Source organism: Ailuropoda melanoleuca, chromosome 8 (genome assembly GCF_002007445.2).
Source record: "Ailuropoda melanoleuca isolate Jingjing chromosome 8, ASM200744v2, whole genome shotgun sequence".
Taxonomy (NCBI): domain Eukaryota; kingdom Metazoa; phylum Chordata; class Mammalia; order Carnivora; family Ursidae; genus Ailuropoda; species Ailuropoda melanoleuca.
The window spans coordinates 114,443,822-114,458,977 of NC_048225.1; the positions used below are offsets into that span (position 1 = coordinate 114,443,822).

Below are 15,156 nucleotides of genomic sequence, written 5' to 3' on the forward strand. Positions count from 1 at the left end.
TTTTCTCCACTTAACTAACAGACTCAACTACGTCATAGTTCTGAAATCACTACGTTACATACACAAAAGAAAAATTAATCCCGAGAAAAGAGGCTGTAATCACTTCGATTCATTCACAGCCAAGTGGAAATTACAACTACATGTAAATTCAGTTCTGGGATGGGGTAGAGAGTGGAGCCTCAGGGCCAATTAGCAGTTTGGGGCTACGCATATTTTAAATCAACTAATTAATAAAATATTTATCAAGTGCCAGTGATACAGATCCCAAACTAAGTATTAGGTGCTACTTATAACTCTCTCTTAGTCAACCATGCCCTTGACTCGCACATCAAACCACAATCACACACATATACACGTGGAAACATACTTTTGTGTTATAAATGGAGACATAATCTTATGGTAATTATTTCCACCACATTTGTTTCTGTGTGCTTTTTTGCACATACCGTCATCACTTAATGGTGCTACCTGTTTAAGATAAGGAACGGGCATTTTAAAAACTTCCACAACTTTTGTTGGGGATGATATAAACTTAAAAATTGGTCTCTACATAAAATGCATTAGAACAATGGAACAATCTTTACACAGCATCATTAGCAATAGATACTTGAAATACTCTTGGGTATTCACCCACAAAATTTATATCCTAACGTAGAAATAGTTTATACATGTTCTTTAAAGGTTTCTGCCATTGCTTGAAAAGTCTCAATACTTCTGTTGAGAAAAATAAAAAATCCAAGTCAACGAGCAATTTTTGATACATTCTTCTAACTGCATGTTTTTACAAAAACGCTTCAGTGTAAATGAAAAATACTGGTTTCTATACTTCAGATTTCTGTTTCTCACATAAACTACACGTAAAGACTGTTTTATCACATTATCTTCCTAGCGTGGTTTTCCTTTAGAGCTTAATACTTCCTGTCTTCACTGAGTATGAACAAAAATTGTAGAGATTTTTTTTTCTGTTTGGTATCATTCCAAAAGATACCATTTTATAAATGTGACTAAGAGACCCTGAACTTACACAAGAGTCCTCTTCTTTAGCAAGCAAAGGTTTAATTTGTCATGTTAAAAATAAACAAGCCTATCTGAAAACCTGCCATCTTTGATAAAGGAAAAAATGTTCTCAGATACATTCATTCACTTAATTGTTCAAATACCCTTCTATTCTTTTAAAGCAAACTGTCGGATGAGACCCATAATATATTTAAGCCACTTATATAGGTCAGCTAATATGGGTTATGCTTTTTTAAGCACCATCTGACTAAGCACATTCTGCATTTTGCTAACAAAGTAACAGTACATAATAATATTTTAATCAACCACAAAGAACAATAATAGATCTGACTGCTGGGCTGATAATCGTCTTATCACACCCTGTGAAACCTAGCTCTAATATTTGACGGAGCCTCCATTACTTGGCAGCCCATTCTAAAAAAGGCCAACAATGGGGAGAGAATGAAGTGGAGTGTGCAGTAAGTCCGTATCTACATAAAAGAGATTAGAGGCGACAGCGTTCCATTTTACAGCTCAATCATATTGTGTTAGCATGCGCTTATCCGAGCGCGGACGAAATTGAAAGAGAAATAAAAAAGAGTCAGGCAGATAGGAACCAGAAAAGCGAGGCATGAGCAATTTCCAAGGATATAAAAGGATGCTAATGGCGGGGCCCTGTCATTCTTAAAAAGGGCTATTAGGGCACCATCATCTGTTCTTGTGCCCTTATGGTCCTCCAACTACAGTCAAGCATTTTCTAAAGCCCTTGTGATCTTTTTTCTCCTACAGATAAAGTATGGGCATGTTTCCTAAGAACACGCTTTTCCATTTATATGATTTATTAAAGTAAGTCAACTAATTCGATTTACTGATAAAAAGAAACACTCCATATGTATTTTTCTTCAATATTTTCTTTTGTTGAATTCTGCACTTTTCTACGTAGCAAAAGCAAGGATATAAGAGTCGGTTCCCAGCAGCGCACAGAGGGTACTGATCTTATCTTAGATGCTAAACTTAATTTTTTAAACTTGTATGTGTGTGTGTGTGATGACACAAACTGACAGCAGCATAAAGAGAGCAGAAGGCTTACATTTTAGTATTAAAGAAAGATTTCACTTTAATTTTAACAGAAGCGTTACACAAAGAGTTTTAAAGTTAAGACAAAGACAGGTGAAATTTCAGTTCCGATTTGACTTTCATTCAGTCTCTGACCCCAGTTATGAGGACTGGGTCATGTTATCAAGAACATGATTTTACTTCTATCAAGGCAGAAATGTGACCTTAATCTTTATGTTCTCTTTGTCTCCTGCCCCACCAGCCCCCCATCCTATACTCCAAATTGCTGCTGCGCCCGACCTCCCTGAACCTGGGGTATACCAGCACTCTCAACATCAGAGCATCCTTTTCTTCCACCTCAAAACACCAGAAGGCAGGCTTACTATTTAACAATTTATAAGAATTCCAGTTAATTCTTGTTTGGCTAATCCTTTTCTGAAAAGCCAAGCCACTCCTTGTAATCATTTAAACACCCTGAGGGTATCATGAACACGGAGCTGTGAATCATCACTCCACAGTGACCTCCTCTGGCATTTGCTATGGAGAGAGAATAACGTCAGTCCCCACCAATTCTAAGCCTCAGCTTAAGACTGAACACATAATCGTATAGTAATTGTTTCCACCACTGGAAATGCTGTTACTCATAGTTATTTAAAGTTACTGTCTTCACAAAAGTCACTAGAGCCCCTTTACTGTGACAGGTTCCTTTGTAAGCTGACATTTCTACTTAGATGCACAACTGGACCCACAAATTTATCATTGACTTTTCCTTACCAGAGAGCAGGGTAAGGAGTTGTTGACTTTCACCGGTCTTTATTATGGGATGTCTGAACAATATTAAAATATTGGCTTAACATGTCTCTTAATTCAGGGAGAACTTGCACAGAATTCTTTAAAATAATGGGTGGTTTTGAGTCATAGTGACACAGTCTTTCATGCTGTTGTTATCAGTAATATCAACACTATCATCGTTATTATTTTGAAGTGGTTCTTTCAAATGCAGTCAACTGGTATCCTGATTCTACTCCAGGAAGCCATACTGAATATGCTCTGAAGGCATAGGATACGTTTGTGAAATTGTGTTAGTGTTTTTACCTCTTTATGCCTCAAACGTCCCTATCTTTGAATTAAAGATAATAGTACTTGGTTCCTAGATTAAAATAACAGTTCTCAGGTGGGGAAGAGAGCACAGTTTTGTCCACCAGAGGACATATGTCCACATCTAAAGACATTTTTGTTTGTCACAAGTCAGGGATGCTAGTGATAGAAGCCCAGAATGCTGCTGAATATCCTACCACCAACAGGACAGTCCCCACAACAAAGGGTGACTGGTTCCCAGTGTCAACAGTGTCAAGGCTGAGAAACCCTGGCTTAGAATAATCCTTCCTTTTTGTCTTTTTTATTTTATTTATTTTATTTTATTTTAAGACAGGGAGGGAGGGAGAGAGAGAGAGAGAGAAAGAGAGAGAGAGGAGAAAGGGGCAGAGGGAGAGGGAGAGAGAGAATTTTAACTCCATGCCCAGCAGAGAGCCCGATGCAAGGCTCCATCTCACAGCCCTGAGATCATGACGTAAGCCAAAATCAAGAGTTGGACGCTTAACTGACTGAGCCACCCAGGCGTCCCAGAATCATGATATTTTAAATATGTGAGTATAGAGGTGCCCAGCTGGCTCAGTCGGTAGAGCGTACAGCTCTGGATCTCAGGGTTGTTGGTCTGAGCCCCACACTGGGTGTAAAGATTACTTAAATATAAAACCTTTTTTAAAAATTAAAAAAAATCGGGGCGCCTGGGTGGCACAGCGGTTAAGCGTCTGCCTTCGGCTCAGGGCGTGATCCCGGCGTTGCGGGATCGCCCCACATCGGGCTCCTCTGCTTATGAGCCTGCTTCTTCCTCTCCCACTCCCCCTGCTTGTGTTCTCTCTCTCGCTGGCTCTCTCTATCTCTGTCGAATAAATAAATAAAATCTTTAAAAAAAAAAAATTAAAAAAAAGAAACATGTGAGCATGTATGGGCACGTGTATACATGTCTATAAATATAAACGAATAAAATATTTAAATATAAATGATATATATACATTATCTAAAAAAGTGTGGCTACTTCAACAAATATTAATTTTCTTTTGCTCTAAAACCCTTCATAGCACTTTTCATCTAGATAAGTTTTCATACACTATTCAAGCAAATTCTGACAATTTCCACCGCCACAATTCCCAAATGTCTTAACATCTCTTAGCATATCTTTTTTTCCTTTTTTTTAGAAATCACACAGATGTGATTAACAATCCAAATGTGATATCAACTATCCATATGATCAAATTCTCCTCCTTCTTGTACACGTAGTAACCCTTGTTAGGTACCCTCTAAAAAAACACTCAAGCTCACCTATGTAACTAGTTTTGACTTAATTTGGGGTGCTTTATTAGCAAACAGTGTAAGACAAAGTAGCTAGTATAATACAGAGTGATGTTTAAATTAGTTTACAATTTGCTTGGCCTCATCTAGAACTGCACCGAACAAAGCCATTCAGAAATGTCAGCTGTGTTCCTAACCACCGTAACAAATTGTCGCCTGAACGCTGCACACCTAATGACTTCAAATTAGCTTCACCGTGATATCGCCTGACAGTTCGTTACGACTGTTAGCAACATAGCTGGCGTATCATGACCAAGAAATTGGTTTCAGTGCGGGCTGGGAAAGGGACTTCCATCAATTTGATTAAAGAAATTACTGTAGCATTCAAAGCATAAAGACAAACTAGTTTAAGGAGACAGAAATAAGTTAACCGTACCAGAAAAACATTGCTCATCGTTCAAAAACTTGTTTACAAACTACCTGGAGATCAAAGTTCACACAAACAAACAAAAGTAATTCAAGTAGACTACTAAAATTCTCAACACTTCTGACCAGGTATGTTTACTGATGTTATGGGATGGGCTGAGGAAGAAAGCAGTAGGATACTTGTTACCGTATGAGAAAGTGTAGGATGTCTACTTAATATTTATTTTTACAACTTGTGTACAAATTCATGGCAAATATCTAATTGTCAACCAAAGCTGCACTGGTAAATACGAACAGCAATTCAGGGTAAACCACCACCATGAACAACAAAACGAGTGACTCTTAAAAGGAAAAAAGGGCACGTTAGATGTGTGCTGACAAAGACATTTTTTAAAGTGAAAAGAAAAAAAGAGAAGTATTTCCTTAGGAGAAAGCTCAGAATTTTAAGAGGGAGAAAGACATACTTTTTTTTAAAAGTTATATTCTCTTTACTTTATGTTGGCAATAGTACCTTTGCATATGAAAAGAAATAAATAACCAGAATTCAAGGTGGTACAGACAGAGAAAGGTTATGATTCCATTAAGGTCAAGCAAAGCTAAGTATGATAAAAACAAATGTAAAGGTTAAAGAACATAACAATGAGAAATTTGTGGATTTGCCTAAAACTACATATTAGGGAATTATTGCAACATTTTCGGTTTCATTTTTTTTTTTTTCTTTTCAGAAAATGTACCTGGAATATGCTTCGCCCATCCAATGATAACCACCAACTCCCGGTCAGCCAAGTCACACAGTGTAGTGAGGGCTTTGATGTCACTGTCAGGGACAGTAGGGTCAGGCATGGCATAGATCTTCTCCGGTTCAGCCACCAACAAATGCGAGACAATCTTGTTATCTGCAGGATCAGACCAGAGCATTACAAGATCACTAGTAGCATCGTCCCTCTTTCATAAACCCTAAAGTATGCTGTGCTTTGACAAATAACCCCAATCGCCTACAATAAACCCCAAATATTCTGTTTACGGTTCAATATATGCATAGTACACAGTGTTCAGGAAAATGCATAGGAAGAAATAAGCCACTGCAGTTGTCACGGGATGCGTTCCTTTCTTCTTCTTTGCTCTACCTGCCTTTGCTGGAATGAAGCATCTGTCCTGCAATGAAATTTTTTATAGCAAACAAATAAGAGAAGTTAGATGCTTTCTGGGGTTGCTCTTTGATTCTTAAGTGGTATTTGGGGAAGCAGATTCAACAGTACACAACATCTTTAAAACAGAAATCCACAGTCAACCACTGAAATATAGAATATAACGTGAAAGGCAAAGAACTACCAATGCCCATCGTCATAATGGGCACGAAAGTCATTAACTGTCTTAATTCCTTTCAAGAAGGGCAAAGGTCAGAGCCCTTCTGCCTGGGTGAATTACTGACTATATAACTCTATCTCTGTGGGATGCATTAAAGAGGAATTTCTCTCCCTCCCCACACACCCACCCTATCTTTCAAATATAGCCAATATCCGTTTCCAGAAAAATACTCCTACTTAAATGTTACAATATTTTCTCTTCGGAGTGTCTAATTCTTTAATCCTCTATTTTCATCTGTTGTTTTTAGCTCATTCTCTGGTTCAGATTTATCTGTCTGAAATTTGTGATATATGTTTTTAAAATCCTTCATAAAATAAACACTAGAGACAAATGGAAAGCATCACATCAAATGTGTTTTATTGCTTAGGGGCATGTGAGAGTTTATGGAAGGGTTGTAAAGCCTTGCTAACGGAATGATTTTTCTTGTTGGCCCTATTTTCAATTTCTATGTGTAGCTTTAGATTTTATACTTTCTTCTAAGTGAAGAGATACAAATGGGTAAGGATAAACCCAAATACGTCAATGTTCTGTGTACTAGTACTCTAGCAAACCAGGGCATTAAATGGTCTTTTTGTGAGCAAAGCCAGCTTCCCCTGCATTTACTAGATAATTTTCCTTTCATTCTAAGTTTTTAACTTTTTTAACCCCAAATGAAAAGACTGCATATACTTCAGAATTGAAAACATAGCATTCCTTTGTCTTTTTTAACAATATGACAAGGAAATTATCCAAGCTATAATTAGCCATTTTCTAACATTTTAACATTTTATTACTATGGCTGCTATATGAATTACATTTATTGCAAATAATCAACAGATAGCCATTCATTGACAGTAATATTCAATTATCACCAAATTGAAATGCAGATTTGGGAGGAAATATTCCCAAACACCATATTTTGTAGGAAAAAAAAATAAAATTAAATAGATTCTTTTTTTTTTTTTTAATTTGTAGGATCTGTGAAGAATGGCATTTGTTTCTTGTATATGCTATGGAAACAACACCCTGTATTTTTAGTTACGCTTGGAAAAGTTTCAACTTTCATTGCTCTGACAATGCAACAAAACCTGTCAGCAACCGTGAGTTTTCTCAGGATTAGACGCCCTTAATACAAAAACGTGCCCAAAGGAAATCCTGATTCTGGTTCTTTTTGTCCTGGGAAGATGGTTACCTGTTTTACCCAAGTCAATGGATACTTGACCAGAAGGGTAGGAGAAATTTGGTTGAAGCTAAGAAATTCCCATCATTCAGAAAATGGAATAGCCAGCAGCACTGTTTCTAGGTAAATCTTATTTAATGTTTCCCTAATTAGAATCAATAGAACCCAATTTTCATTCTTGGGCTTTTGTATTACACAAACAGTCAGGGTCCAGAAATCTCCCTCAGCCAAAGCCCAGGTAACAGCCTCTTGATACTTATCTGACAGGATCTGAAAATTAAGTTTTATAAATGTTTGTTACAAAAACACACTAATTGGATGGACTAAGGAAAATTAACACAGAGGCCTTGAGATAATGAGTAATGATTTATTAGGAGTCCTCTTTATCTCAGACAAATGGAGCTCACTGAAATTGCTATAATCTTCTTAAAGGTACTTGACGAGCCACTTCCCAATTTCTCAGGTTTACACTGAAAACCATAGATGTTCCTCCCTCATGTGGAATTGCAAAATGAGCTAGTGCTCATTTTTCTCTCAGTAGAGGAAATTATCAATGGTTTCAGTCAATGCTCATGTAAAATGAATGAGAAATGGGCAGTCTGTATAATATTGAGTCTAGGAAAACTAACCTCTAATGAAATTAAGCATTCGTGTTTATTGCGTTTTATTATATTATCAGAAAGTTTTTTATTATAATGTGCAAAATCTGCTTAATGCAGTCCTAGATTGTATTTGCAGAATGCCAAACAGCTTATGCGGGCTGAGGAGAAGATGCCAGATTGGACAATTGAAGGTATAATCAACATAATGTTTTTTGGAAAGGCGAAAGGAAACTATGCCATATGTTCACTTAAGCTTTAATTTTATGTAAAACTGGTTGCTTTTCCTTTGACATAGCTAAAATGTCCTTTCATTTACAGTTCAGGGTCTGTTTTATTTATTTAACAGATCCCCATATGCTCACACGTAAGATGCACAGCAGCGACCCCTCCTGGACAGTCAGAATCAGGCACGGACACATTCTCTTCCCTTGAAAGCAGATGAAACATTACCCGTGTCTCTTCTAGCACCGCTACTGGTAAGAGCTGGTTGTGTCTTCTGAGATCAAGACAGCTAAATGTGGGGGCTGTTTCCATCAAGCACTTCTCAGTGCCTCGTACAAACTCTATGCATAAATATCCTAAAAGGCTAGTTCTGTTGCACTAGAACTATGAACTGATTTTTCAGAAAATGGGATGCAGTCATTGCCTCAATCTACATTACAGCTCTTTCTAGTTAATGACAAAGAAAACAGGGCTTGAGTTTTAACAATGTACTCATCATCCTTTCAAATTGCAATCTGGCATTATAAAACCATGGACTCCTTAAAAACAATTCATAATGCCCATAAGGGCATCTGAGATGGAACCATCAACCTATGCTTGTTATCAGTAGGGCCCATTCTTGTTTTAATCTATTGCTAGCGAGTGTGTTAACCTTCTATAGTGGCAAATTAATGAGGCTCCTAATGTAGTTTCATTGGGAGGTTGAGCAGTCAAACTCATTTAGTTAGTGAAAACTACAAAAATCACTTTCTTGTGAAACCTGAAACTAACAGCTCCAATGAACTAATGATTACAGTATGATCCATTTTATGTACCTCTGAAAATAAAGATAACCAGTAAATGTAAAATTCGCACTATATAAGCTATGCCTTAGTATGCTTACGCTTCTACAAAATAACTAGGTGAAAAAAGGGTAGGGGAGAGAAAACCATAGGAAAAAAAAAAAGATAATTAGCCAAGTAGCTGTTGTTCCTCAAAGGCAATCCTTAGGAACAGAGCCACAGCCCCCCAACAAAGACAAGTCTCCTTGGAGTCGGTAGGGATGGCCATGCCAAAACTGATACACATAGAGCCAACTGGGAGGATTCCGTGTGTTGGAAAGCCAGACATGTCTGCTGTACTTACATGGCTTTTTGGCTGGCTGAACCAGCTGAGGGTTCAGGTAGGGGCTGTTCTCCGCATCTATTCTGCGCTTGTACTTCTGCCGACCTCCACGTACTCTGTCAAGACGCACCCCTGTGGGCAAAGACAGGCACTGGCTTACTGATGAGGTATCCATCTTTGAGACAGTCAAATACATAGAGTATCACATATGGGTGCCATGGAGACAGGCAATAGAACACAGAACGGTCCAGAAGTATTGGAGGAATGTTAAGGAAAAAAAAAAAGTGGTGGCTAAATCAAAATGGCCAGCGGTTGGAAACCAAATCTGGGAGAGTACGACAAACCCGAAACAAACCCGAAACACATTTCGTGCAAGGCCATCAAAATCACATTTACACACCAAAGGAAAGGCACATTTCCATGGGAGTAAATACAAAGAAACTGTTACTCGGTACTAGCCTAGTTCCTCAAATAAAGACAATGGCAATCTGTATCCTCTTTACCAGTCACCCATGAAAGCTCACTGTGTAAGAGCGATCCAACCCTCCCCGATCTCCAGAGGGTTCACTGTGCACCCATGGAATTGAATTGATCTGAAAGCACCTTCATGCTGTGGAAAGCTGGATTTACACTCTGCGAGATGAGATATAAGGATTATTCCCTATTATAACGTCAACATGTCTCAGGGCAGAATGTTATTTACATTTTGGCACACATTTGTATCTTCTTCCAAATAAGAGAAAACTGGGAGTAAGTTTGGACTGGACACGGGACAGAAAGAGGAGCTTCCTGAAAGAATTCAGAAGGCTGGGCTGTTGAAGGAGGGCTGTGTTCGTGAGGCAGAGCTAAGGGTGAAGCCAGAAAAGGAGGCAGACTGGCAGTTACTAAAACTTCTTCCCGAAGAGTAAAGGGTTGGGTCAACGTGCAGCAGGTTTCTGCTGTCATGGGATTTAAAAGACTGAGAAAAGAGGAAAAAGGGCAAGAAAGGAATTAAAAATAAATGTTTCACGTATATGGGAGAGTGGTGAGAAAAGGTTGTTAATAACTTGGTTTCCAGTCTGTCACGGTGAAGTTTAGGGCGAGACCATATAAACCTTCATCTAACACAGAGTCCAAGCAGGACTAAGTAGGACTAAGAGCAAGGCGGAGACTCACTCTGTGATATTACCTTAATTGATAAAATGGTATTACGTTATCCCTTAATAAATTCAACCAAGTAGTTCACTGTACATGTTTTGGCACTTCTCAAAATGTCTAGAAAATAGATGTGGTTCCACAGCACCACTGGCATTATTATTTTACTGAAAGTCCTCTCAGAGCCTTTAATATGCAAATGTCCTCTTTAGAACCCTCAGAAGGGGATACAGCCTATGCAATGTTTTGCAAACCAGTATCACCAAAGATCCGGTCCTGGGAATATTTATGAATATCACGTGGAACATGTGAATTGTGGGTTCTCTGAGTCATGCGACACACTTTGGGAAATGCCGACACAGTTCTATCTGAACCCTGAAGTGAACATATATACTCGACTGTTAAGGATTACTATTCTATGACCACGAGATAAGGTAAAACACAATTTTTCATATTATCTTAATAATACGACTTCAAGAGTTGATTATCTTTTAGTGAAACATGGAAATACACACTTGGCTCTAGATAAAGCCTGNTAGTGAAACACGGAAATACACACTTGGCTCTAGATAAAGCCTGAAATGTCATACTGAAACGTCGGAGCAGCATTTAAATGAAATCAGGAGACAACTTTAAGAGCAATTAAGTAGGTTTTGACAGCAAATTTCACACAACAAAGACATCAGCACAGTGCCTAAGTATTTACTGAAAATAGTAGCGCACGTGAGTCATAGAGAAGCTGTATTTCCTTACTGCTGCTCTTAAAAGCACTTTCTGCCTGCAGCAGATTTCTGTTCCCTCATTATCTAACTTCGGTGTACAAAACTAGACAGCAAACAAGCTGCATAACTGGGACACTACACTTCGTCCTATTAGGACGCTAATTTCATAGAGATGAAATGCAGACTACAAAGAACAGAAATATTTAACCAGAATGTTTAAAATACTGTAAATCAAACACTATAACTGAAGACTCTGCCTCTAAAGCACTTGACAACACATAGGTTTAAACCACAATTTCTCATTAGTAGGAATGCATGCAAATGATACGTTGAGTTAAAAAAGAAATACCTATCTAGAAAAAAATGGAGAGCGTTCAGAGGGGGGAAATCATTAATTAAAAATAATATTTTAATGTAGTTGTTTGTTAAGTACTTTTATTTTATAGAAAATTTCTTGGATTATCTAGTCTAAAATTGTTTGCCTCGCATATATCAAAATGCAATATAGATCATCAATTTATATACACCTGTTAGCTGGATCCACTGTCTGCAATAATGATTTTGTGAAAAGATTAAAGACCCCCCCCTTTTAATGTTTCCAACTAGAATAGCATGATAATAATTTATTCCTAAATATTAGGTGAAGAATATGTTTTAAAAAATAAAGCATAGGGGCACCTAGGTAGCGCAGTCGTTGGGTGTCTGCCTTCAGCTCAGGGCGTGATCCCGGTGTTATGGGATCGAGCCCCACATCAGGCTCCTCCACCGGAAGCCTGCTTCTTCCTCTCCCACTCCCCCTGCTTGTGTTCCCTCTCTCACTGGCTGTCTCTGTGAAATAAATAAATAAAATCTTTAAAATAAATAAATAAAAAAAATAAAGCATAGTTTGCAAGGCAGAATGGTTGAGGTTTTTTTTCTGGCTCTTTAATTAACTGGCTCTGTAAACTTTGATGAGTTCCTTAACCTGTTTGTTTTTCCAAGCATAAGATGGATATAAAGACAATATCCTTCTTGATGTTTTGCTGTAATAATCCAATATTATATTTACATAATATATTAATATGTTTGGATATTATACACATATATTATTAAAATATTTCACAAACCTTAAAATGCCAACAAAAATAAGGAGGTTGTTATTATATAACTGTTTTGTTGAAATATTGCTATATTACTTTATTGATACATATTTTGGATCATGACCATTTATTAAAAATCTATCTCCATGGAGTATAACAGTCTACATTGCCCCAATTCTGAGGGAAACAGGTTGAGGTATGATAGAGTGGTAAGATAATTCAAAGGGTACAAGCCATCATGATACTCATTTGACGTCTAAGTGATTTATAGAATTAGCTGGTATCCCATTCTATTTACTGCTCATCCCTGTCATTAATAATCTCACTTTAGACATTATTTTAGAATAAATACAGAAACGAATCCAAATTCTACCAAAAATGAGGATGCTATCCCCGAGTTCAGCTATAAGTACACAATACAAACTTAAGTAGAGAACTGATAATTATCCAATGCACCTAATGCATTTAAAAGTCTCCAAATAGTTTAGCAGGCGCAAAGAAAAACAACAGCATTTATGATCAGCCCTGGGAAATCCAGATTTGCCCTAAGGAGACACCAATCGAATCCAGACATTTCCACCAAAGGTGACGAAGCCTGTCTCTTTCCTTCTTCAGTATGTTGAAATACAAAACATTTCTGTCTGGACTTCACTCATAACCAGTTTTGAAAAAGTTGAAAAGTAAGATTTCTCCCAGGAAATAAGATACCCACAATGTTCAATGTGTGACAGGATTTGAAGTTAATTAAAGCAATTGGATTTTCTATTCATGTGGAGACCCCTATTATCTTTCCTTTTTTTTTTAAATAAAAGATTTCAAGAGTTGGCATTACCTACCAAGTAGAATGTTTCACGTCGCTTCTTCTTTCAAATACTGCATGTGCCTACCTTGCCACAAGGGAATCACAAATCTCCTACATTGTCAGAATTTACAAAATTGAGGAAGCGAGAATAGGGCAAGGAGGAAAAAAAATACACTGTGAGGCAAATAAACGCCAAGAGAAGTAAAACAGTTCAACGGCAGGTCTTGTTAGGTCAGCTCATTTTAAGTCTACATTTTATGCCCAAATGCAAATTTTTACAATATTATATAGTCCAAAGTCAAAAGTATTTTTCACATTTTTAATAGCACAAAGTCAGAGGCATTTCATAGGACAATAAAAGATCTCTCCTTCAGAAAATTATGCAAGGATACCCTCCCTGGTCTACTCTTCTAAATGAAAGACCAACCTTTTAACAGTATGGTTCCCAAGCAAAGGTTTGCTCAAATTATTAATGACACAGACCTCAATACTTAACAAAGATGCAGATAGTCACATTAAAGTGATACTATTTTTTAAGAGATAGTGAAGATTTTTTTTTAAAGATTAGCTAATTTAATCCATGCTAAATAAATAGTTGTCTTAGACACATGTTACCACACACGGCTTGTAATTGAGTTTTTGAGCTCGGGCTGGAAAAGCAAGCCTTCTGCCACAAGAAGGTGAAGAGGGTGGGAACTTTCCCCTCCACCACCGGTCTTGATACCACCGTTCCCTCTGTGGCAGAAGGAAACCACGCTCTTTCCCTTTGGGAAGAGAGTACCCAGCAGCACCCTTGAATTCTCCTGAGATTCCTGCGAGGGAACCATCGTACCCAGAGGCTAGAGAAAATCCCTTCGAGGAGCCGCAGGAAAAGAAGCTAAGCCAGATTAGCAGTATCGGACACGGCCGCGGTGATTTCCGCGGCAGCCTGTGACGGGGTTCTCCTTCGGGACAGTGTCCTCAAAGAGCGGAGCGGTTTAACCGAGACTACTCGTGCATATTTACAGGCTGTTCTGTTCTTAAGGGGATGAGTGAAAATTATTTGTATATTCACACATATACTCCAGGGAGCATCTAATCATCTTAAATTGTTGAGGATCATGTGAGAAAATAAAACACACCGACCCCCAGCTATCTTCAACTACCATGGCCCCTTCTCAAAATAGACAGTGATATTGTTAAATCTGGCTTCATGCTTCCGGCCCTCGCTTCCTGATTCGCCAGTCTTTGACTCCTCATACCCACATTTTCCTCCCAAGCCATGTCTTCATTATTAATTGAATGAGTCAATCTCTGCATGAAGTGTCTTGGAATACACCAAAATACCAGCCAGTTACTAGCAGTCATTGGCTCTCAAGAGCTTATTATAGTCTAGGCAACGGGTTAATTGTTTTACATATATGAACGCATTTAAGCCTTAAAGCAATCCTATGAGGCGGGCGCTATGATTATCCCGTTTTACAAAATGAGAAAGCCCGAGCTCGTGAGAGGCAGAGCCAGGGGTGGGAGTTGGGAGAATGGCTGCAGAACCACATTCTTAAGCGCTATGTTTATACTGCTTCCCTGCCATCACATTCTATTTTTGGAAAAGAGCATTTGGTATTTACTCCAAAAGCTAGAACTGCGGGCAGATAAAACCCGATCATCATGGTAAACAATACTTGCGTCATGACGCGGGGTCCATGTAGGGAGGTAGGCAGAATGCTGGGCTGGCAGGGGGAGGAAAGAACGCTTTTACTCAACAGAAGGGCTAGAGATTTTGCATCACTCCATAAAGGGGGACTTGACTTGAAAAAGTTCACAGCTATGAGACTATGCACAAACCGAAAATAATAAAAAGATTCAGTTTCTCTGCTTTTCCACTGAGCCAGGGCCCCAAGGATATTGTTTCCTTCCTCCTTCAAATGCTGTTGCAAATGAGACAAGCCTATTTCGCCCGGGCCATGGATGCAGAGCAACCTCTGACTGCATTTTTCAGCTCAGGAGGGAAGCCCAGACAGCAGTGGCTTTCCTACCAGACACCCCTGGCCTGGCCAAGGGTTACATTTACTTCCTCTGGAATATCATGGCAACAATCCAGGAACTTTGGAAATGGCCTGGCTGAGTGTGGAAAAGCTCTAAGTTCTGCTGAAAT

General features: G+C 38.4%; 1 protein-coding gene across 3 annotated transcripts in view; it reads right to left on the minus strand.

Moving 5' to 3' along the window:
- ESRRG (estrogen related receptor gamma) overlaps positions 1-15,156 on the minus strand; it is a 578,927-nt gene that overhangs the window by 53,063 nt on the left and 510,708 nt on the right. For all 3 annotated transcript variants that reach the window (XM_019806161.2, XM_011232602.3, XM_034667188.1), the window contains 2 exons: positions 9,307-9,417; positions 5,565-5,726 (listed from right to left, as the gene is read on the minus strand). In XM_019806161.2, the coding sequence (XP_019661720.1) occupies positions 5,565-5,726; positions 9,307-9,417 (273 nt within the window). The remainder of the gene's footprint in view (positions 1-5,564; positions 5,727-9,306; positions 9,418-15,156) is intronic.